At 37.6% G+C, this 25,706-nt stretch overlaps 1 protein-coding gene across 6 annotated transcripts in view; it reads right to left on the minus strand.

The window, feature by feature from the left end:
- Positions 1–1,262: 1,262 nt before the first annotated feature.
- The window catches only part of RPRD1A (regulation of nuclear pre-mRNA domain containing 1A), a 97,723-nt gene continuing 73,279 nt past the window's right edge, over positions 1,263–25,706 (minus strand). Inside the window, exons 7-9 of one of the 6 annotated variants that reach the window (XR_005061136.1) lie at positions 4,485–4,682; positions 1,931–2,001; positions 1,263–1,397 (exon numbers count right to left, since the gene is read on the minus strand). Coding sequence is in view for 4 of the 6 variants with exons in the window: in XM_037017413.2 (XP_036873308.1) it covers positions 4,533–4,682 (150 nt within the window). In the remaining 2 variants the exon portion in view is untranslated. Of the gene's footprint in view, positions 4,683–6,353; positions 7,099–25,706 lie in introns of those variants that run through there. The other 5 variants (XR_012121196.1, XM_037017413.2, XM_037017407.2 and 2 more) reach the window with 5 other exon arrangements.

The raw sequence follows: 25,706 nt of genomic DNA on the forward strand, positions 1-25,706 counted from the left end.
TTTTCTTTGTCACAGGGGCATCAGCTTCAGGATCTGCTCAAAGGTCTTGCTGCCCTGTTTCCCTAGTTTCCAGCCCTCCACACATGCACTGTGTCTGCGCTCTGGTGCAGATGGCTAGGGCTGGGTTTAGCAGTCCTGGGCTCCCTCTCCCTCCCACTCCGACTCCTCTCCTCCCACCGGGAGCTTGGGGGTGGGGCGCTCGGGTCCCGCCAGGCCGGGGCTTGTATCTTACCCCTTTCACCAGGTGCTGGCCTCTCACACGTGTGGATGTAGTCTGGCTGTTGTCCTGTGTCTTCTGGTCTCTCTTTTAGGATTAGTTGTATTTGTTGTATTTTCAAAAATACATATGTTTTTGGGAGGAGATTCCCAGTGTCCTACTCACGCCGCCATCTTGGCTCTGCCCCTAGCAACTTGTTTTTAAATGCACATTTCTTCTGAAACAAATGTAGGTTCCACCATATAAAACTTACTACTGCAAGGAGGGGTGGTGGCAAGGGAGTGGAATGGGAAGCACCTGAATTCAGATGAAGTGAACAGAGGCCATCCAGGAATGGGGAGCCTGGGGCACTGGCCAGAGCACTTTTTAGAAAAGAATCATAGAAAATTGATTCAGTAGGTATGTACCTTTTATGCCAATGTCCCAAGGGAATCTTGTCAAAGAAGTTTGGCAAACACTGTCCTAGAGACTCTCAGATTTCTAGTATTCCCCAACTGTGCTTTAAATTCAAGGTGTGGTGAGCAGGACTTCAAGGTACCAAGTGACTCTGTCCACTCAAAAGCACTTAAGTATTACTGAGCAGCATGTCACAAAAGAAGTCATGGTCTTGTTCTCTGCTCATAAGGCATTTTCCATATAATGACTGTAAAACCCATACTTTATTTACTCCCTGGAGTTACCTAGAATTTTAAATTGGGAAGGACAATTTAAACTCATGGAGTTCAAAGTTGGTCTAGAGTAGTTGTCAAAATGTGGTCCCTAAACCCGGTGGCATCACCATCAAATTATTACAAATGTAAACAAGGACTTACTCCAGATGCTGTGGGGGTGGGGCCCAGCAATCTATAGTTTAATAAGCCCCTCCAGGTGACTCTAAAGTTCATTCCAGTTTGGGAACCACTGGCCAAGCAAAGGATCTCCTTCAGCAATCTGTCCACCATAATGTCGCTAAATACTTCCAGTGCTTTGTTTCACTTCCAGTCCATTAATCTTGCCCCTCCCACCCCGTACCTACGTAATCATATTCACAAAAATAATCTACACATTTCAAAAAGAACATAAAACTTTATTAAGAATGTCTCATACTGTCATCAGATACAGCCAAAGAGAAACAGGTAAAGAAACAGGGAAACTTCCCCATGCGCTACTGCCACCTCGAAACAGACTCATGTGTGGTTGCCTGGAATTAAAGGGCAGCAAATGTTCTGTATAAATGAATTCAGAAAGTAACACAATGCTCCCTTTCTACACAGAGAGTTGGGTTTACACTTTGAAAAACTTTGACAGAGTGCAACAACTATGACACGGGACTTTAGGAGCTATTAATAGAATACAAAGCAGTTTAGTAGCTTTATTTCATATAAAGTTTTAGAATGGAAAATTCATAAAGGACATTCTAACTTTCCCAATTAATTTGTACTTTTCAGTTTTTTCTTTCTAAAGATTTCTCAGAAGAAGTTCACTATACTTTAATAAATGAGCTGCTCATCTTCAGTGATAACTAATCCCCTAGTTTTGTTCTTTTAATTTTGTAAATCATCGTGGCCAGGACATCCCAGCTTTTGCTGATTCTGAGTTCTTATAGAAAAATCCTGACTCAGAGAGCAGGCGAGAAGAGGTACCAAAATAGCTGCACCTGTACTGGTTCTCCTAGAGGGGAAGGTTGGCTCTTAGGCACAATTTTCTCAGACTCTGTATGGTTCTTTTACTTACTGTAGTGATGGAAGGAGCACAGGGAACGCCAGGGAATCTGTTCAAATTGCCACTCCAGACAGCTCTCTGCACTGTTTGTGGAGAAAAGAGTGATGGTATCCATTCAAACCATAGTACACCTACTGCAAGTGTGGTGATACGCTTTTCTCTTGAGGGCCAGGCCAAACTGCACTCCAAGATGCATGATCTGCCTTAAGTACACAGTGGAGAAAATGCTCATGATTTAGGATTTGGCATTATAGTACCCCCATCTAACTCTACTTCTTGAGAAAATGTAGTCTACATTTTCAAAAGGAAGACTATTTACTGCTAGGGCTTATCATGTAAGCTGTTATAAAGCTGAAAACATAACTTTCAGAACACACCATATCATTTATGTTTACAGTGAATGAATGAACCAACAACTGAAGGTTTCCAGAGGATTGGTCAAAGGTTGAGATTGGGAGTAGGATACAGGCTTCATACTATCACAAATCTCTTCAAGCACTTTAAAAAAATAATGCATTTTTATCATATATATTTAGAGCAGATACTGGCATTAAAATCAGTATATAAGAAGTTTGTCTTAAATTGTGAAAATATTTCAACAAACTTCTAATAAATTTCAAATCTTCCCAAGAGTACAGTTTATAAATTAGTTTTAAATGGAAAAAAATAAATACTTTGAATGGATAAACCACCACTTTAGCAAATTGTAAGTAAGGTCAAGATATTGAAAATAAATTAATATACAAGTTTTTGCTTTCACTTTAACAAAAACTAACTTATGTGGTATACATTCTAACAGTATATAACCAGGTTTTTGTAATTGTGCATTTGTTACCACCATGCAGTTTTTTTCTTACATATCCTACACCTAGGGACAGAGGTACACAGACAGACACCCAATGTATGAGTCTGGCTGCTGCACACAATTTCCTTAGTTATAGTCATGTTACAAGCGCTGGTCAGGATCTATTACTAGTAATTTATCAACCACATTACAGATTAAGTACATTCATGCTTAAGTGAATTAGGTTCCCAGGTGAATTTTCTGTGGTGTGTTCACAAGGAACCTACTATTGTTGCTGTGAGAAAATGTGCCTGAATCTCAAAAGTCGACTAAAAAACTTTGGAATATAAGCTACATGTGGATGGGGACTACTTATATGTGTCCCTGTTTTAGAGGTCGAATTGTAAAAGCATTGTTTCCAGAACTAATGGCTATTAAAAATTAATAATCTGCCTTCTCCAAGATATACAAATTCATTTTAACTATAATCTCTAATACTGAGAAAGAGTGAGGCCATTCAGACTAGTAAGACACATAACTGGCTTGTGGGATTTAAAAGATGTTTTATTGACTATCTAATTTGAATCTGCTTACAACAAAAAAATAATGTGTAAAGTAATGAATGAAAAAAATGTTTATTCATTACTGAATACAAATCCACAGCTTAATAATGAGATTTAAAAAGAAGGCAGGAGAGCATGCAATTGCTCTAACACATAGGGTTAGAAATAAAAGGTAAAAGTACATTTGTTTTGGTAATTCTAAATATACAAATATAGTATTTATGAGATCTACCTTGCAGTGTAGCACTGCTTAATTTCCAAATATACAGTCATTCAAAAACCTTAAGGAAACATTAAAAATGTTCCAGGCTACTTTTTTGAATATTAATGGATATTGTGTTCTTGAGATATCAGAGTTAAAAATACCATATTGTTTTTAAAGTTAAATGGCTAAGGGAATAATTGAAGTATCATTTTTTATGTTTCTTTTAATCCCAGATGGCTTTATGTTAAAGGTATCAATGTTAAAAGGGGACTGATTTGACAAATAGAAATCAGTTTCAGAATCAGAGTTGTCCTCTTGGCAGAATGTCAAAATTTATAACATTTCCAAAACATTTTCATAATAATCTACTCAAATAATTCTAAACAGTTTAATCAAGGGGGTCCCTATTTAACACTTCTTCTACTCTACATTGGCAGCTGGCATGGAAACCCTCTAATGCTACTGTGGGTAAGTCCACTAGGCTCTGATCTGACCCTCAAAATGACATCCCTGCTTCGTGTTAAATTACTGATCTCTAGGGAATAAGTAATCAAAGGGATTGAGAGGCCCAGAACTGATATTTTGGTCAGGGAGAAGGATGAAGATTAAGTTGGAACATTTAGTCCCTTCCACAATCAAGCCCTAAGTATACAATAAAGCCTCAACAACTCCTGATTAGTTCTTACCCTTTAGAAATTACACACTATATAGTGATTAGATATGGAAGAAAATGAAGAAAAACATTTTAATATACATGAAGAAAGAGAAACATAGAATTTCTCACAAGGCCCTGAATCAAAAAAATTTACAAAAGATCTTCTGAAAATAATCACTATTTGTGAGCTTATTAATACACAGAGATCATCTATTTGTTACTAAGTCATGTTAACTTACCAATAAAATAGTAAACATACCAACATTTTAAACAATTTTATAAATTACTTGTCATTTCTTTTGTTAGTGTCACTCTCTCAATCATATACAAAAATAACACTACAGGACTATCCACCTAACCTGTCTCCATCTCTTGTAAAGTCCTGGACCCTGGAAAAAGACTGGTCATCAATCTTCACTGTAGATGTCCCCCGCAAAGGGCAGGTGCATGTGGCTGCCAGTGACATTAGGCAATCGAGATAAGTCTGGCAGGCTCTGGATCCGGGATCTGAGTTCTTTGCGTACGAGGGAAACTCTGGCTAACTTGCGCTTGTATTCCTGCAACGTCAAAAGACTTTCATTAGCATTGTCAGAGTTCAGAGAAGATCTAACGCTCTGACTAAACTCTCGTTCTACACTCAGTTAATGCTGAATAAAAAAAGATGAGTACGGTGTAAACCTCAGGATCCAAAGAGGGTCTTTGGGTAGAAATAAACAACCAGGTAAACTCTATTATTATTATTATGAAAAACCATAATCTTAAACTGATGTTTCACATCTGTAAAAAGACTAATATACATAACCACAGCATTTATTTTCAGGCATCCTTGAGCTTGGTTAACAAAAACTAAATACTTATTTTCACGAAGCTAAACTCAAATTCACCAGTTTTCAATTGGGACTGTTGGCAACAAATCATTGGAGTATTTATCAGAGCTTTTAACTTTGTCTCTAATAGCACCTGTTACTTCCATATTACTGTTTTCACAGCTATCTTAGAATACTGTTTACATGTATACCAACTTTGAAATTATGGCAGTTATTAGACCAACTACTAAATGGTATTTAATGTGTCAGTAAAGAATCATGTATTTTTGTACAAGTTCTATTATTTCAGTAACTGTACTCCAAAATAACTTAACTCCTTGGTAATGCTATGCATTTTAGTTTCTATATTTAAAATATTTAACTTGAGAGAGGTCAAAGTTTTCAGTGATACAAAAAATGTTGGGAAACCTTGCAAAGAGTAGCCTAAGGCGTTAGATATAATGTTTGGCATAGGCAGAAACAGCTCATTGTCTGTAGACTGAAGTTTCCAGACTTCCACAAAGGGCAAGTGGATCCTTTTGCACTTCTTCACCTAAGAGACGAGATGTGAAGCAGGGAGAATCTAAAAAATAAGTGTTCTTCCTTCTGGACTTTTCCCTCACTCTGACCAAGGCTGGTCTCAAAAATGACAGAACAGGTGAGCAATTTCAGATAGGCCTACCCAGAATGAGCCCTTCTTTAGTTTCTCAATTCTGACTGCAGAATACAATCACCTAGGAAAATTTTTTTTTTTTTGAGAGGGCATCTCTCATATTTTTTGATCAAACGGTTAACAACAATAAAATTCTGTATAGGGGACTCAATGCACAATCATTAATCAACCCCAAGCCTAATTCTCATCAGTTTCCAATCTTCTGAAGCATAACGAACAAGTTCTTACATGGTGAACAAGTTCTTACATAGTGAATAAGTTCTTACATGGTGAACAGTTCAAGGGCAGTCATCACAGAAACTTTCGGTTTTGATCACACATTATGAACTATAAACAATCAGGTCAAATATGAATATTTGTTTGATTTTTATACTTGATTTATATGTGAATCCCACATTTCCCCATTATTATTATTATTATTATTATTATAAAATGCTGAAGTGGTAGGTAGATGCAAGATAAAGGTAGAAAACATAGTTTAGTACTGTAAGGGGGCAAATGTAGATGATCAGGTGTGTGCCTATAGACTAAGTATTAATCCAAGCTAGACAAGGGCAACAAAACATCCACGGATGCAGATTTCCCTCAAAACAGTGGGGGTGAGGTTCTAAGCCTCACCTCTGTTGATCCCCAATTTCTCACCTGATGGCCCCCCTGCGACTGTGCCTGTCTTAGCTTGTTCCTCCCTTGAGGAATCTTACCCGTCTCTGGCTAACCAGTCATCTTCTGGGGCCATACAGGGAAATGTAAAGTTGGTAAGTGAGAGAGAAGCAATATTGTTTGAAAAGGTTAGCTTTTTACTTCTTTGCAGATTTATGCCCTGTGGCTTCTATGCCCAGCATTTGTCTTGAGGTATCTTTACCACTTGAAAGAATTATGATACTCGGTAATTTCGATATGAGGCACGAATTCTACTTAAGAGTTGTAATTAGGAAGGAAGAAGAAAAGCTATAGAAGTAGCAGACGGAAGAAAACATGGGAAGATTGATTATTTCTTTGATATATCTTCTTGTAGAGTAACATACGCATGTATAGGTTTTAAACTACTAATTACATTGCTTACACACATTAACATAATAGGAATACAGCTACATAACCAAAGCAGACCTACAATTACCAGCTATCTCCAGTGAAACCAAAAAAACCAGTTAGGCACCCTAGGCATTTGTGAAAATTTATCAATGATATGATGGATATTGTCCAAGTGAATTTGAATATTTTGAGAAAAATCAGACAAATTAAAACAACCCATTCCTGGGAACTGTTCACATCCTATATGTTCTTTTAACAGTAGATAGTCTATAGTCACAAGATTTTGGAGCGCTGCAACTTGCACTTCTCCTAATTCTTGGTTGAGTTCCGACAGTATAGATCCAGTCAAATTTCTTGTTTTATTGTATGCACAGGCCAGCTTAGATACCTCCTCCTTCATTCCAATGGCACGTCCAGGAACCGGTGGGATGAATGCAGCTACAACTGCAACAGCGCCATCACCTAGGAAATTTTTTAAGAAACTCCATTTTCATGAGAATTCCAACCCCACTATATATCAATTAAATATCTCTGGAAGTGGGTCTAGAGCTCATGAATTTTGTAAAACCTCCCAGAAGGATGCTATTACAGCCAAATTAGTGAGCCACTTCTCTACCAGCTTTCTGTAGAAATAAAGTAATGAGGTTTTTTTGTATTGTCTCCTCTATTAAATAATAACTACCCCTGGGGAAATGATTTGTCAGAATTACTATAACCCAACTGCTTTAAGGGAATGGGAGAAAGGAGGATTCTGAAACGTGGAACAGGGAACACTGGCAGACAAGGCAGGATGGGCTGAAAGCTGGAAAAGTTCAAGGATAGTTTTGGCACATAAGAGGTGCCAATTCTTGCCATACCTACATGCCCCTACATTTCAAACCTATCGTCGAGGTGGAGTAAGAAAGAGTTTAACAGGGACCTATAATCTTATGAGGATTTTCCTCTTCTCTTTTTGCCCCTTCACCAGTGAAACACACTGTAACACCAGGTATGTTTCAGCATAGTAGCTAAGAGTGGCATACAAAAGATGAGCACCAGGTTATTCCATATTTTAGATGCATACTTCTCTGTAGCATCCTGTTACACATCTCCATATTTAGACATTTCTTCTTTAGAACACAAAGGTATGGGAGCAAACAGATCTCCAACTGTCCTGTTTTTAGCTGAACCATTCTTGAGTAAGTAATACCTAAAAGCATTCTGGGGTCAGCATGATTATGTTCAGATGCTGGTCAAAAATGATCAAAAGCAATTACTTGCTGCCACTCTTCAGGCCAGAAGTTTTGAGAAAGGTCATATGTGCCAAGGTTATATTCCTGCCAACCCTAATTTCTGCTTTTCAACATCCTGATATCTTAATCTTTTGATTTAAATAATATGTAGCAATTAAAAGCCTTCAGCCAATTGGTATACACTACAATCAAAATACTGGCTAACATAAACAAAAGCTCCATTTATTGAATGTGCATTACATGGTGTACATTAAAATATGAACTCACTTCGTCTTCTCAGTAACACTCTGGGAAGAGTAATTATGCCAAGTGTGTGAAACACACTCTCCCAAACTCGGAACAGAAGTAGCAGTCAAAATCCACTACTGTCACAGGCAGACTTTCATCCTAACAAAAGATTTAAGTAGCTGTGGTAAACTGACTGCTGTTAGCCTAAATAACAAACTGGATGAAACCGGGTAACTATCAGATTATTAGAATGCAGGCCACAGTCCTAAAAGTTTAAATTGCCTCACTGGTGTTTAGAAAAAGGCTCCAAGATTCCACAGGTTGGTTTCTTATGGCAATGATGCTAACGGTAAGATGAGTATATGACATCAGAATGATCACAGTACCATGAATGTATTCTCTTCCTTCACAGCACTTTTTAAAAGTGTTCTGACCACCTATTTACCATCCTTTCTGTCCCACAAGACTGTAAGTATAACAGCAGTCCCAGTCATATGGTAGGTATATATTTATTAAGCTTTGGAGCTAAAGAATTAAACAAAAGAGATTAGGTCTCATGCCTTCGCGAAACTAACATTTCAGGGGGAAGGAGGCATTAAAAAAACAAAATATTTCAGGTATATATAATATGAAGAAAACAAAGTTAGGCAATAGAATAAAATGGAGCAATGTGGCGGAAGAGTTAAGGCAACTTTACAAGTACACAGAACAGGAAGGGATTAGCAGTTCAAAAACTGAAGTTTAAGAATCACTGACTTGGAGGAGACTGACTTCTAGCATGACAGCATGAGCTGCTCAACTGACCCACTCCTCAGTGGAACTGGTGGAAACTATTTTTAAAAACCATGACAATCACCTAAAACCTCTGCAAATGATCCTAAGAAATATCTACTCAAGAAAATCTATGAAGATTCAGTAATAAAGTAAGTCTTTGGAATTTAAGCCAAGATGCTGGCTCCCTTTCACACTCCCAGCTCGGTTAAGGCAGAGACTCCTCTTCAGACTACTGCAGCCAAAAACAAGGGACCACTCCCCCTGAGCTCCCAGTCAGAGGGTTTTATTCCTAGAAGGGCAAGACAACAGCATTTGTCATCCTACTTCCAACCACCTGTTGCTAAAGCTAAGCCTCAGAATAGTGTAGTGAAGAGCTTGGGGGCTCCCTTCTTTCTGCTCAGCCCTCACCCTTGAGTAAAGGCTTTTGGATGAGGCAAGCTGGTAATACTGGGACATGATAACCCTTGTGCACAACTCAGGGGGTGGCTGTCCACAACAGAACAGCAAGTTGAAAGGGCAGGCAGCTCTCTCCTTCACCAAGAGCTCAGTTCATAGAGCATCACTCACAGGAAACCTTGCCACTGTTCCCACCCCCAGTTACAGAGCCCTGACTCAAAGATTCTGCCTGAGGGAAGCAGCAGACAATAAAACAGACTGTAATCTCTTCACAAAGGTAGTGATTTTATTTACAACAAAGCAAGAAGATCAAGCTTAAGAGTACCATGAAGAGTGGAGGCCTTGATGAAAGGGAGGAGGAGATTCACAATAGGGGCTAACTGGGAGATGCACACTTGGTATCAGAGCAAGTACCTAACACTGACCTCAGAAACAAAATCTGTAGCTTAAAGAAATATCTGTACACCATGTTAACTGCAGCATTAATTAAACTAAACAAGATATGGAAACAACTTATTTCTGTCAACACATGAACACACACACAAAGGATTATTCAGCCACATGTAAAAGGGGAATTCTGCCACTTGCAACATGGACAAACGTTCAGGGCATTATAAGTGAAATCAGCTAGACAAGAAAAAGATACTATATAATCTCACTTACATGTGGAATTTTTAAAAAAAGATGAATTCATAGGAGTAGAATGGAGGTTACCAGGGGCTGGGATGGCAAGGAGATGGGAAGATGGTGGTCAAAGGATATAAACCCTCAATGAATAAGCTGTGGGGTTTAACGATGGCAGTATGAGAAGTGAGACAGAAATCTCCTCCCAAAACCACATATAATATGAAAATACAGCAAATACTACTAATCCTGAAAGAGCAACAGGCAAGAAGGCTGCAACAGACTGCCTACACCTGGGGAAAAGAGAAAACGTCACAAAAAAGGGTAAAGTACTAAAGCCATGATCCAGCAGGACCCAAGCCATTCCAACACCCAAGCTCACCAGCAGGAGGAAGAAAAATGGAGCAGGAAAAGAGTGGAGGCCTCGGACTGCTGAACACCAAGTCCTGGAGATAAGCTCTTGGAGCATGAACCTACATTACATGGTGCTCTGGAGATTAGTGGGGTTGGAAAGCTGAGACACGCAGAATACTTTGGGAGACTGAGATTCCAACCACTTGTGAGAACAGGTAACCACAAATGGCCGCAATGAAGACAAAAGAAAGGAGGGCACTCTAAGAGACTTCTTAACAGCAACAGGGCTGCTAAAGGGGCATGGATTTCACAGAATTGGCTGCTCAGGAAAAAGGACAGGTGGAACAAAATTGTCCTGGAACACTCAGCTAAGCAGGTTGGTAATTTTCAGGAGCTTCAAGTGCTCCATACCCCTGGCTGGAAACACAGCTCTGAGGCCCCCTCACCGCAATACACAGCCCATCGCTCCCTCCTCCGGACGAAACTGCCTCACAAAGCTGCTGCCCCTACCATTGCACCAGGTGAGCCAGAGGGTGACCGAGCCTATGACAGCTACAAGGGTGTAGCATAGACATTCCTCTCTGTGCACTTGGACCATTAGCCCTGATAGTGGAGCCAGGCACTGCATCTGGAAAGCAGAAAAGAGGTCTTTCCTCCCAACAAGCACCAGCGCTGTTCACCTGTGACACCCGCCATCATTCTACGGGATGAGAAGCTACAGAGAGGAGAGAATCTGGCCACTGGAGGGCACTATTTAAACCGTTATTTTTACAAATAGGAAATGTCAAAAGAACCTGGTAAAAACCAAAATCCCACAAACACAAAAGGGCCAAGTGAAACTGAACTCATCAATATTCCAAAAAGAGATTTTAAAACAAAAATCATAAACATGCTCACAGAGTTACAGAAAAACATAGAAGAACTGAGGGAAGAATTCAAGAGATAGAAACTTTGAAAAATACATTATCTGAAATGACACATACAGTGGAGGGATTTAAAAGCACATTAGATGAACTTGAGGAGATGGTAAAAATGAAACAGAAATTAGAAAACAAGAACACAAAGAAACTGAGACACAGAGAAAAACGGATCTCTGGGAATAAAAGAATTAAGAGAACTGTGTGATCAATCCAAATGGACCAATATTTGCATTATACAGATACCAGAAGAAGAAGAGAAAGAAAAAGGGATGGAAAGTGTCTTTGAGAGAAGGTAACTGCTGAAAACTTCCCCAGTCTGGGGAAGAAGATAGTCTCCCAGGCCATGGAGATCCACAGATCTTCCAACAGAAGGGACCCAAGGAAGACAACACCAAGAAATATAGTAATTAAAATGACAAAGATCAAAGATAAACCCAGAGTATTAGAAGCAGTCAGAGAGAGGAAGAAGATCACATACAAAGGAAAACCCATCAGTCTACCATCAGACTTCTCAACAGAAACTTTACAGGCCAGAAAGGTATGGCACGATATATTTAATGTAATGAAGCAGAAGGGCCTTTTACCAAGAATACTCTAACCAGGAAGATTATCACTTAAATTTGAAGGTGAGATTAAAACCATCTCTATAGTGTATTTTGGAGGGATGGCTTTAGATGGAATTATTACTGAGACTAAATAGCAGTCACCAGAGAAAATAATACCACAGTAAAGGAAGTACACCAATTAATTAATAAACAAATGAAAAATTAAATCAACTACCCCCAAAGTCACTCAAGGAATAGACAAAGAGCACAGAATATGATATCTAAAATATAAGGAATGGAGGAGGAAGAAAAAGGAGAAAAAAAAAAGAACCTTTAATTGTGTTTATAATAGCATACTAAGTGAGTTAAATTACACTGTTTGATAGGAAAGAACCTACCCTTGAACTTTTGGTAACCACGAATCTAAAGCCTGCAATGGCAATAAGTACATATCTATCAATGATCACCCTAAATGAAAATGGAATGAACGTACCAATCAAAAGACATAGTCAAAGAACAGATAAAAAAACAAGACCCATCTATATGGCAACTATAAGAGATTCACATCAAAACCAAAGACATACACAGACTAAAAGTGAAGGGAAGGAAAAAGTTACTTTCTTTGTTTTGAAGTCTATTTTGTCTGATACAAGTAATGCTCCTCCTGCTTTTTTCTCCCTATTGTTTGCATGAAATACCAAGAGACAAAGAAGGACATTAGATAATGATAAAGGGGTCAGTTCAACAAGATATAACCATTATAAATATCTCTGCACCCAACACAGGAGCACCTATATATGTGAAACAAATACTAACAGAATTAAAAGGGGAAATAGAATGTAATGCATTCACCTTAGGAGACTTCAACACTCCACTCACTGCAAAGGACATATCAATGAGACAGAAAATAAGTAAGGAAACAGTGCACTGAACAACACATTAACACAGATGGACATAACAGACATCTACAGAACAATCCATGAAAAGCAACAGGATACACATTCTTAAGTGCCCATGGAATATTTTCAAGAATAGATGATAAGAGTATGCCACGAAAAGAGCTTCAGTAAATTAAAGAAGATTGAAATTTTGCCAACCAGCTTCTTGACCACAAAGGTATGAAATTACAAATAAATTATACAAAGGAAACGAAAAAGCCCGCAAACACATAGAGGCTTAACAATATGCTCCTAAACAATCAATAGATCAATGATCAAATAAAAACAGAGATCAAGCAATATATGGACACAAATAACAGTAACTCAACACCGCAAAATCTGTGGGACTCAGCGAAGGCCATGAAAAGAGGGAAAATATCTAGGAAAACAGGTCTACCACAGGACAGAAGAACAATCACACATGAACAGTTCAAACTCACAATAAATGAAACTAGAAGAAGAACAAACGAGGCCAAAGTTAGAAGAAGGAGGGACATAATAAAGCCGAGAGTAGAAATAAATAAAATAGAGAAAAAACAAAGAATCAATAAAAGCAGGAGCTGGTAATTTGATAAAATAAATACAACAGATATACCCCTAGCCAGACTTAATCAAGAAAAAAAGAGTTCACACACATAAACAGAATCAGAAATGAGAAAAAATAGATATGGACACCACAGAAATTATTAGATGACATGCAAAGACTTATCAGAGAATACAATAAAAACAGTATGATACCAAATTGGATAACCTACCAGAAATGGACAATTTTCTAGAAAAATGATCCAGGAAGAAGAAGAAGAAAAATCTGAGAAGAAAAATTATCAGCAATGAAATTGAATTGGTAATCAAAAACTACCTAAGGATAAAACCCAGACCACATGGCTTCACCAATGAATTTTATCAAACATTAAGTGAATACCTAATACCCATCCTTCTTAAAGTTTTCCAAAAAGTAGAAGAGGAGGGAATACTTTCAGACTCCTTCTGAGGTCAGCATCACTTTAATACCAAAACCAGGCAAAGACACCACAAAAAAAGAAAATTACAGATGAATATCCCTGATGAGCACAGATGCAAAAATACTCACCAAATTTTAACAAACCAAATTCAAAAATACATAAAAAAAATCATCCATCACAATCAAGTAGGATTTATTCCAGGGATGCAAGGACAGTACAACATTAGAAAATCCATCAACACCATACACCACGTCAACCAAAAAAAGGACAAAACAAGTTCATAATCTCCACAGATGCTGAAAAAGCATTCGACAAAATTCAGGATCCATTCATGATAAAAACTCTCAACAAAATGGGTATAAATGGCAAGTACCTCAATATAATAAAGGCATGACAAACTAACAGCCAACATTATACTTAACAGCGAGAAGCTGAAACCTTTTCCTTTAAGATAGGGAACAAGACAAGGATGCCCACTATCCTCATTTTTATTCAACATAATACTGGAGGTCCTAGCCACGGCAATCAGACAACACAAAAAAATAAAAGGCATCCAGATTGGTGAGGAAGAAGCCAAACTGTCACTATTTGACATGATATTCTACATAAAGAATCCTAAAGAATCCACTCCAAAACTACTAGAATCTGTGAATTCGGCAAAGTTGCAGTATACAAAATACACAGAAAGCTCTTGGATTCCGATACAATAACGATGAACTAGCAGAAAGAGAAATCAGGAAAACAATTCCATTCACAATTGCATCAAAAACAATAAAATACATAGGAATAAACCTAACCAAGAAGGTAAAAGACCTATACCATGAAAACTACAACACACTCTTGAGAGAAATTAAAGACACTAATAAATGGAAATTCACCCCATGCTCCTTGGTAGGAAGAATTAATATTGTTAAAATGGCCATCCTGCTTAAAGCAACCTACAGATTCAATGCAATTCCTATGAAAATACTGACAGCATTCTTCAACAAACTGGAACAAATAGTTCTAAAATTCATATGAAACCATAAAAGACCCCAAATAGTCAAAGCAATCCTGAGAAGGAAAAATAAAGGAGGGGAGATCTTGCTTTCCAACTTCAAGCTCAACTACCAAGCCACAGTAATCAAGACAATTTGGTACTGGCACAAGAACAGACCCATAGATAGACCAGTGCAACAGAATACAGTGTCCAGATATTAACCCAAGCATACATGGTCAATTAATATATGATAAAGGAGCCATGGACATACAATGGGGAAATGACAGCCTCTTCAGCAACTGTTTTTGGCAAAACTGGACAGGTACATGGAAGAGAATGAAACTGGATTATTGTTTAACCCCATACAGAAAAGTAAACTCCAAAGGGATCGGAGACATGAATGTAAGTCATGAAACCATAAAACTCTTAGAAGACAACATATGCAAAAATCTCCTGAATACAAACACGAGCAACTTCTTCCTGAAATGAATCTCTTCAAGCAAGGGGAACGAAAGCAAAAATGAACACATGAGACTACATCAAACTAAAAAGCTTCTGTACAGAAAAGGACACCATCAACAGAAGAAGACATCCTACCGTACGGGAGAATGTATTTGTAAACGACCTATCTGACAAGGGGTGAACATCCAAAATACATAAGAACTCAGACGTCTCAACACTCAAAAAGCAAATAACCCAATTAAAAATGGGTGAAAGATATGAAGTGACAATTCTCCAAAGAAGAAATTCAGATGGCCAACAGGCACATGAAAAGATGCTCCACATCACTAATTATCAGGGAAATGCAAATAAAAACCACAATGAGATATCAGCTCACACCAGTTAGGATGGCCAGCATTGAAAAGACTAAGAACAAATGCTAGTGAGGATGCAGAGAAAGCGGAACCCTCCTACACTGCTGGTGGGAATGTAAATTAGTTCAACCACTGTGGAGAGCCATATGGAGGTTCCTCAAAAAACTAAAAATAGAAATACCGTTTGTCCCAGGAATTCCACTCCTAGGAATTTTCAAAGAAAACAAGATCCCAGGTTGAGAAAGACCTATGCACCCTTAGTTTATCACAGCACTATTTACAATAGCCAAGACATGGAAGCAACCTAAGTGTCCACTAGTAGGTGAATGGATAAAGAAGATTCAGCCATAAGAAAAAAACAAATCCCACCATTTGCAACAATATGGAGGGAGGTAGAGGGTATTATGCTCAGTGAAATAAGCCAGGCAGAGAAAGCCAAGTACCAAATGATTTCACTCATTTGTGGAATATAACAATGAAGCAAAACTGAAAGAACAAACAGCAGTATTCACAGACTCCAAGAAGGTACTAGTGGTTATCAAAGGTGAGGTGTGGAGGAAAGTAGGTGGGGAAGGAGGGAGAAGGGGATTGAGTGGTATTATGATTGGCACACTTGGTATGTATGGGGTTCATGGGGAAGACAGTGTAGTACAGAAACGACAAGTAGCAACTCTGTGCCATCTTACTACGCTGATGTAAAGTGACTGCAATGGGTTGTGTGGGGGACTTGATAATATGGGTAAATGTAGTAACCAATGATTCTCACGTGAAACCTTCACAAGAGTGTGTATCAAGGATATCTTTAAAACAAAGATAAATAAGCTCTGTTGATCTAATGTATAGATCTCGTAGAGTTATTAGTAGTGCTTTTGTATACCTTAAATATTCTACACACACACACACACACAGTAACTGTGAGGTGACGGATGTGTTAACCTTATTGTGGCCCTATTTCACAAAGTATACATATGTCAAATTACCTAGTATGCTTTAAATGTGTACAATTTGTCAGTTTTACTCCAATAAAGGTGGGAGAAAAGAAGAATTATTTCTCTTTATTCTACTAGTGAATCAAAGAAATTGCCCTAAGCGTGAAAGAGAACACTAATGTGGACCCAGTGGCACACTTGTATGTATCAGGGGAAATGTGAGATGGGGCAGTCTAATCTGAGAAGCCAAACAATAGATAAAGTCAGTACTATAAATCCCTTTCACAGTTTTGTCCTTCTTTTCTAACAAACCTGTATTTTACAAAAACATTTTCCCCAAAACCTATTTTGTGTTTTAACTTATGTAATTTTCTGTAATTGTTTTAATTCAGTTCATGTCCCCAAAGGACCCAAATTTTAATTTTTTAAATAAAAAAATTGTCCCAAAGCCAAGCCAGTAAAAGTGTAAGTCCCTTCCCTTAGCAATACATACTAGACTGATATATACAGCTTGTACTGTGAATGTTTAGTACTCTGGATATTTTGTGGGTATAAAAAGCTTTTGATATAAAAAAAGGACAATGAGATACCACTTCACACCCAGTACAGATGGCTATAATAAAAAAGACAGACAGTAACTGCTGCCAAGGATGTGAAGAAACAACTGTAACACTTGTACAGTTGGAAATTATGGGAGAAATGTAAAATGGTGCAGGCAATGTGGGAAATACTTCGGCAGTTTCTCGAAAGTCAGTTACTGCATAACCCAGTAATTCTACTCCTAGGAATATACAAAATAGAATTGAAAATGTATGTGCACACAAAAATTCATACATGAATGCTCACAGGAATATAGTTCCTAACAGCCAAAAGCAGGGGAAAAAATCCACCCACTGATAAACAAAATGTCATATATCCCTACAATGTACTACTATTTGGCCATACAAAGAAAGTACTGATATATGCTACAACATGGAAGACCCCTGATAACATGATGCTAAATGAAAAGCCAGTCAAATACATTTGCCTCTAAAACAACGTGGGTGTTAGGGGCCCTGACATCCACACAGCCAAAACTCTGAGTATATCTTTTGACTTCCCCAAAACTTACCTAATAGCCTATGTTAACTGGAAGCCTTACTAATAATATAAACAGTCATCTAACATATAGTTTGCATTTTATACATACTACATTCTTAGAGTAAAGCTAGAGAAAAGGTGTTTATCCAAATTGTTGCAAATCTCCAAAAAAAGTTCCAATATATTTACTGAAAAAAATCCATGAATAAGTGGAACCACACTTTTCAAATCTATGTTGGTTAAGGATCAACTGTAGTCCATGTACTATATGATTCCACTTAGGTGAAATATCCAGAATCAGCAAATTTAGAGAGAAAAATTAGACGTACGGTTGCTTAGGGCTTGGAGTAGAATGGAGTAGAAATGAATAAAGTTTCCTTTACAGTAGACAAAAATGTTCTAAAATTATCGACTGCAGTGATGGTTGCAAAATTCTGTTAATATGCTAAGAAACTGTACAGTATAAATGGACATTAGGTGAGTCATCTCAAAACTGTTAAAGAGAGGGAAAAAAAGGATTTGTGAGTTATATGACATAGTACTAATAGTCATTTTTTAAATGGGAAAATTGACTCCAAGTTGTTACTTTACCAAGATATTCTCTTTCACAATACTAGTCAAAAGAATAAAGGAAAACGTGAGCACGTTATTCTAGCTGCAGTAAAAACCAAGTTCATGCAATAATCTCCACCCAATTCTAACCTGACTTCCTAGGGAGACCAATTTGATATGTTAATGCAAATATTATAATCCCAGTGACATGACAGTCAAAAAGGTCAAACAATTCCACAATAAATACAATTGTAATAGTAACTGCTTTCTGTACATTATCTGTAATATATAACACCTAATTTACATAACATTCTATATGTCAGTGACAAGTCTTTTTTGACTTGCAATTGTAGTTTACTGTGTATCATTTACATTTTTCAGACAAATATAGCATTCTGTGTTATTTGATATTCAGCTCTAAGGTCTCAACTGATCTACTTCATACTTTAGTTCAACAGTTCTTAACCATCTACTATAGTATGTGCCAGTCACTGCACTGGGAACACAAAGATGGATTATAATCCTTACCTAGGAGAGCATACAATTTAATGGGCAAGCAATAATCTATGATGTGTTCCATCACAGGCAAAAACTGCTTTTTATGAAAAATAATAAATGGAGGGTGGCATATTTTGCCCCATTGCCAAATTCAGGGAAGGTTTTCAGAACTGAGGAGAGGTATGAAGAACACAACAGGCTAAGGGAACAGCAAGATAAAAGGGCAAAGGGTATGATATATGCATGGCATTCACATTACCACAGTGCATGATGCAGTGAATAAATGAATTCCTTTACCAAAAATGGTCATGTTAAGTTGTGAGACTATCTAGATACAGTAAAGAAGAGGATTAATGTGAGAAAGAAACTCCACCTAGTTTACTACAACTATCTATGAAAGGAAGGACTAGGGCCTGAACCCAGCCAATAGTAGAGCACTTCACAAACTACACTGCATACATAATACCTTAATTCAAAACACAACAATGTGTAATCAGGAAAATCAACAGATTTAATTTTAAGTTCTGATTTGAGAATGATAAGGTTTCAGGACTGATGACTGGCTGGATAAAGGTGCTGTTATCTGAGATAGCAAAGTCAGGGATAGAAACTTTCCTGGGGAAGATAAACAGTTCAGTTTTTGAGCATGTTAAGTGTAAGTAATCCTTAGAAATTCTAGCAGTACACACTCAGAAATCTAAGCATTCTGAGCTGAAAATAATATTCACAGTTGGGCTTTATTGTCAGCAAATAGTCTAAAAAAACCATGAACTCTGTATGAGTCTATCAGGTTTATATAAGTGCATAGACAGCAGTTTTTCTCTATCATTTTAAACCATTTTGCCTCACCCTTTCCCCTACTCTATCTTGTGTACATTCACCATCAGACACGATTTTGTCAAACTTTCCTTTTCGTGGTTTCAGAAAAAAATGTGTAATGAGTATGATTATCTGAATTTTCAATCCTACCACACCTAATTCCATGATTCTAATGTGCACCAAGAGCATTTTATGTCTCCTCCCTCCCTGCTGGGAGTCACAGATATACAGGAAGGGAGAGAAATAGGCTAACAGCAGAATGTAGAAGTGTTCCCGGTGTTAAAAAAGAATGAAAAAAGCAATGAAAGCGAGTCAGGAAAAAGCAGTAAGCTGTATTTGGAAAGTTCTGAGCTTTTATCCATAGGAATACACTACCTTTCCCGACATACGCTTTTGGGTGCTGTAACTATCCAACCACTGAAGAATACCACTCACACACCCCCTATCTGGAGAACTCAGTAATTATCCTTAATCAACTCAGAATATCTAAATTCTTATAATAAGAGAATTCAACAACAAACTGGTTTTAATCTGGTATTAGGAAAACATTTACTTAAAAGCTTTTCATATCTGAAAAGTTTAAAGGATTCCTACTCCGTGAGTGTGGGCTGCACGTGGTGACTTATTTTAAAGAGCAGAATATGAAAAAGGGAAAGAAAGACTAACTTTACAGTGGAGAAGCCTGATAAACATACCTCAGCCACATGGATCATCAATACTGGTAAGTCCTGTTGACAGTGTATAAGCTTGATAAAAATGTAGTAAAAAGGGCACTTTACACCTTTGGGGCCTTTCTCCCAAACAGTCTAATTGTTTTTTAAAAAATCAGATAAATCCGAAGTGAGGGACACACTACAAAATTCCTAAGCCATATTCCCCAAAACTATCAAGTTCGTCAAATACAAGGGAAGTCTAAAAAAGGTATTATAAGCCAAGTGTAAGGTTACATAACAAACAAACGTAATGTGAATCCTGGATGGGACCCTGGAACAGAAAAAAGACGTTAGGTAAAAATTTTAAATTTTTAAATGAAGAATAGAACTTCATTTAAAAATTATGTACCAATATTCATTCACTAGTTGTGACAAATATACCATATTCATGCAAGATATCAACAACAGGAGAAATTGGATGCGGGATATATGAGAACTCTCTGTATTATCTTCACAATTTTTCTGTAAACCTAAAACTGTCCTAAAATTAAAAGCTTATTAAAAAAGGCTGAAGGACAAATTAAACGCATTCCCAGATTATCAAAGCCACTCTGTATTATCTTAATCTTCACAAAAGTCCTGCAACACAGGAATCAGTATCCCTACTTCATAGATGAGAAAACCAAGATTTAGAAAACTGAGTATAAACTGCTCAAGATTCATAAGTGCCAGATACCACTAACACACTTAATTTCATCAAAATGCAAAAATAAACCAGTGTTAGTTATTCTTGGTCAAATTATATAACATTCACCATTAAAAAGGATACAATCAAAAACTATTCAAGATGTTTTGCAAAATGTAATTTGAATTAAATTATCCATACTCTGATGCAGGTTTGTTAAGAATACTGAAGAACTATCTGCAATTTAATATTTCACATAACATATGACTATAAAGCAATATATTAAAATTATTTAAAAATAATATGGGGGATTCTGTGGTATTAAGCCTAATCTAAACACAAAATTTTCTTCAAGCCAAAAATAACACAAATTCTCATTTGGAATCTTTTGTCCAAATTACTCCTCTTACCTGTCCAGGATTCTCACCCAATTTCTGTCCATCCTTCAAATGCTAGTTTAAATACCAAGCCCCCCATTGAGCCTTCCCCTATTATTTCTCCCACATCTGAACTTTCATTATCACTTGACCATTCAACAATATGACTTCTTTGACATCCTATTGACTCTTCACATGCTATACATATAGGATACAATTCTTTCTAATTGATATGAAAATGCCAAGAAATGGGAAAAATCTAATCTGAATGGTTGAAGCCTTTTCACACGCATATACATTTCTTACGAAATGCAACTCACAAGCATGAGAATACAGACCTTAAGTTTTAGACACATCCCAATGAAAATTCTTGGAAAAAAGAGGATGTAAATAAAATGAACTTACTACTGACAAATAGGTTATTTAAACTAAACCAGAGAAATAACTTTGCATCTTCCCCCTTTAAAATCCTGACATCCTTACCGTCTTAGGCACTTAATTTTTTTTTTAATGAGACACCCTGTAAGTCCTTAACTATTATGTATACATGCTGTAGTCCAGGTGAATGTCACTCTGTCTAGGGACCCCTCCCCATTTCCTGCCTATCCTCACTCCTGGCTCCTAGAGGAAACTCTGGGCTGTTTTTATATACACACACATGAATCTCTCTCCATCACAAGGGCTGAAAGCTTTATACTGCTCTGATATTTCCAACATTAATGAATTAGGCCTTGTGTGCAGTGAAAGTAAGTTAAAGCTACTTGACATCTGAACCAGTTAGAAAACTTTTCTTTACAGTTAATACTCAGTATGTATCAAGTGCCCAAATTCCCACTTTACAAGACTTACTTTAAGACCAAACACTGCTACAGAACTTCCTACTCTACCCTCACTCTACTTTATATCTGCTACATTTCTAACTTAATTATTAAACTACTGTTTTTTAGTCTTCAAATCCATGATAAGGTGAACACACATTTGCAGAGCACTTAGGTCCTGAGTCAATACTCCTGAACATGAAGTCAGATCTAGATGCAAGTAACTGCCTCAATTTACTACTATATGTTCTTAGGTAAGGACTCAAGCTTATCTAAACTTCAGTTGCTTCCTTTATAGGAGCATCTATTCTATAGGGTTGTGAGGCTTATTTAAATAAATTAATGTGGATTTAAATTATGAAGTGCTATATAATTGTTTTTATTCTGAGATGGTATCATAACCATCTTGCAGGAAGAACAGCTAATAGAATGAACTTCCTGAAATTCAGAATTATTTTTTAGACCCAGAGTTCTAACATTCCAGTTGCTTTAAAGGTGTTAATTATTTCTGAATTTAAGTATTTATATGACTATCTTTGTCTTGTAGATGGTGCTTCTAATTCTGCTTTTTTCATTCACAACAGACTTTTAAAAAACACTTGGAAAATTTCAACTGCAACCACATGTGGATCTTTAGTGGCCACTGATGGCTGCAGTCAAGTGCAAAATCATCTCTGCCATGTTACAGGCCCTTGCTTAATACTCACTTCCTGAGAGGTGCTCTAACATAAAGAGGATTGCATCAAGCCAGGAAGCTCAATCTTAATTCTAGTGAGCAAATCGAAACAGCTTCTCTCGGAAGCAAGTTTAAGCATAGTCCAAATTTCAGAATGATTTGAAAGGCATACAACTCATTTTCTTTTCAGTTTTCATTTGTGAAATCAATCCTTAGGATCCCTCCAACGTTAAAATGTTGGCCTTGATAACACTGTTAAAAAAGACACACTAGAAGAGATTAAAGATGGTGGTGTGAGAGAAGACAGAGGCTTCCTCCTAAAACTGGAATCAGAAAATTTAATTGGCGCAACTAATCCTAAGAGAACAACAGGAAAGACTAAGGCGTCAGACTGCAAACACCAGGAGAAAAGAGAAGACCTCACTGAAAAGGGTAATATACCAGAGCTGTGGCTCTGCGGGAACCGGGTCCCTCCCCCACCCCAGCTCATCTGCAGGAGGAAGACAAACAGAGCAGGGAGGGAGTGGAAGGCTTGGGACTGCTGAATACCTAGCTCCGGAGATCTGCTCTGAGAGTACAAACCTACATTTCATGGTGCTTTCATGAGATGCGCATGACTACTGGGTCAGAAAGTTAGTACAGGCAGAGTTCCTAGGGAGACTCGGATTCCAGCTGCTTGTGGAAAGCAGGGAGCCATATCCGGCTGCTCTGGGACAAAAACATATCTGTGGGACCAGCCCACTGGCTCAGGCAGTGGAGACAGGCACAGCAGCCAGGAGGCGGAGAACAGCTCTTTCCTACCCTGAGGAAGCAATACTACTCCCCTGTGACCGCCGACATTACTTCAGGGGCTGAGCAGCTCCAGAATAGACCTTCTGGACACTAGAGAGCGCCATATACAAACATGAAACGCCAAAGGAGCCTTGTCCAGAGTAAAATTATTAAAACAACTCCCGAGAAAGATTTAAATGATATGGACCTCGTGACTCTTCCTGAAAAGGAGTTCAAAATAAAAATCATCAACATTCTAATGGAGGTACAGAAAGACATCCAAGAACTCAGGAATGAATTCAGGTCAGAGATACAATCATTGAAGAGCATGATGGAGGGTATTAAAAGCAGGTTGGATACAGTGGAGGAGACAATAAATGAAATAGAAACTAGAGAAGAGGAATACAAAGAACCTGAGGCACAGAGAGAAAAAAGGATCTCTAAAAACAAAAGAATATTGAGAGAACTGTGTGATCAATCCAAGTGGAACTATATTTGCATTATAGGGATACCAGAAGAAGAAGAGAAAAAGGGATAGAAAGTGTCTTTGAGGAGGTAGTTGCTGAAAACTTCCCCAATCTGGGGAAGGAGATAGTCTCTCAGGCCATGGAGATCCACAGATCAACCAACACAAGGGACCCAAGGAAGACACCACCAAAACATAGTAATTAAAATGGGAAAGACCAAGGATAAGGACAGACTGTTAAAAGCAGCCAGAGGCAGAAATAAGATCACAAACAAAGGAAAGCCCATCAGGCTAACATCAGACTTCTCAGCAGAAACCTTACAGGCCAGAAGGGAGTGGCATGATGTATTTAATGCCATGAAGCAGAAGGGCCTGGAACCAAGATTACTTTATCCAGCGAGACTACCATTTAAATTTGAAGGAGGGATTAAACAATTTCCAGATAAGCAAAAGCTGAGAGAGTTTACCTCCCACAAACCATCTATGCAGTCTATTTTGGAGGGACTGCTATAGATGGAAGTGTTCTAGGGTTGGATAGCTGTCACCAGAGGTAGTAAAACCATGGTAGGGAAGGTGGAGCAGCTGCTTGTGAGGCAAATGCAAAATTAGATTGACTATCCCCAAATTCAATCAAGAGATAGACAAAAAGTACAGAATTTGATACTTAATATATAAAGAATGAAGGAGGAAGAAAAAGGAGGAGAAATAGAAAAGAACCTTTAGATTGTGTTTGTAAAAGCATACTAAATGAGTTAAGTTGGACTCTTAGATAGTAAGGAAAGTAACCTGGAACATTTGGTAACCACAAATCTAAAGCCTGAAATGGCAACAAGTATATACCTATCGATAATCACCCTAAATGTAAATGGACTGAATGCACCAAGCAAAAGACACAGGGTCACTGAATGGATAAAAAAAACAAGACGCATCTATATGCTGCTTACAAGAGACTCACCTCAAACCCAAAGACATGCACAGATTAAAAGTCAAGGGATGGAAAAAGATACTTCATGCAAACAATAGGGAGAAAAAAGCAGGTGTTGCAGTACTAGTACCAGACAAAATAGACTTCAAAACAAAGAAACTAACAAGAGATAATGAAGGACATTACATAATGATAAAGGGCTCAGTCCAACAAGAGGATAAAACCATTCTAAATATATATGCACCCAACACAGGAGCACCAGCATATGTGAAACAAATACTAACAGAACTAAAGGAGGAAATGAATGGAATGCATTTATTTTAGGAGACTTCAACACACCATTCACTCCAAAGGACAGATCCACCAGACAGAAAATAAGTAAGGACACAGAGGCACTGAACAACACACTAGAAGAGATGGACCTAATAGACATCTATAGAACTCTACACCCAAAAGCAACAGGATACACATTCTTCTCAAGTGCACCTGGAACATTCTCCAGAATAGACCATATACTAGGCCACAAAAAGAGCCTCAGTAAATTCAAAAAGATTGAAATTCTACCAAACAACCTTTCAGTCCACAAAGGTATAAGACTAGACATAAACTGTATAAAGAAAGCAAAAAGGCTCACAAATACATGGAGGCTTAACAACACGCTTCTAAATAGTCAATGGATCAATGACCAAATTAAAATGGAGATCCAAAAATATATGGTAAATGACAAAAACAACACAAACCTCCAACTTCTGTGGGACGCAGCAAAAGCAGTCTTAAGAGGAAAGAATATAGTAATCCAGGCATATTTAAAGAAGTAAAAACAAACCCAAATGAATAGTCTAACGTCAGAATTATCAAAATTGGAAAAAGAAGAACAAATAAGGCCTAAGGTCAGCAGAAGGAGGGACATAATAAAGATCAGAGAAGAAATAAACAAAATCGAGAAGAAAAAAACAATAGAAAAAATTAATGAAACCAAGAGCTGGGTCTCTGAGAAAATAAACAAAATAGATAAGCCTCTAGCCAGAATTATTAAGAGAAAAAGATAATCAAC

Source organism: Manis javanica, chromosome 9 (genome assembly GCF_040802235.1).
Source record: "Manis javanica isolate MJ-LG chromosome 9, MJ_LKY, whole genome shotgun sequence".
Taxonomy (NCBI): Eukaryota; Metazoa; Chordata; class Mammalia; order Pholidota; family Manidae; genus Manis; species Manis javanica.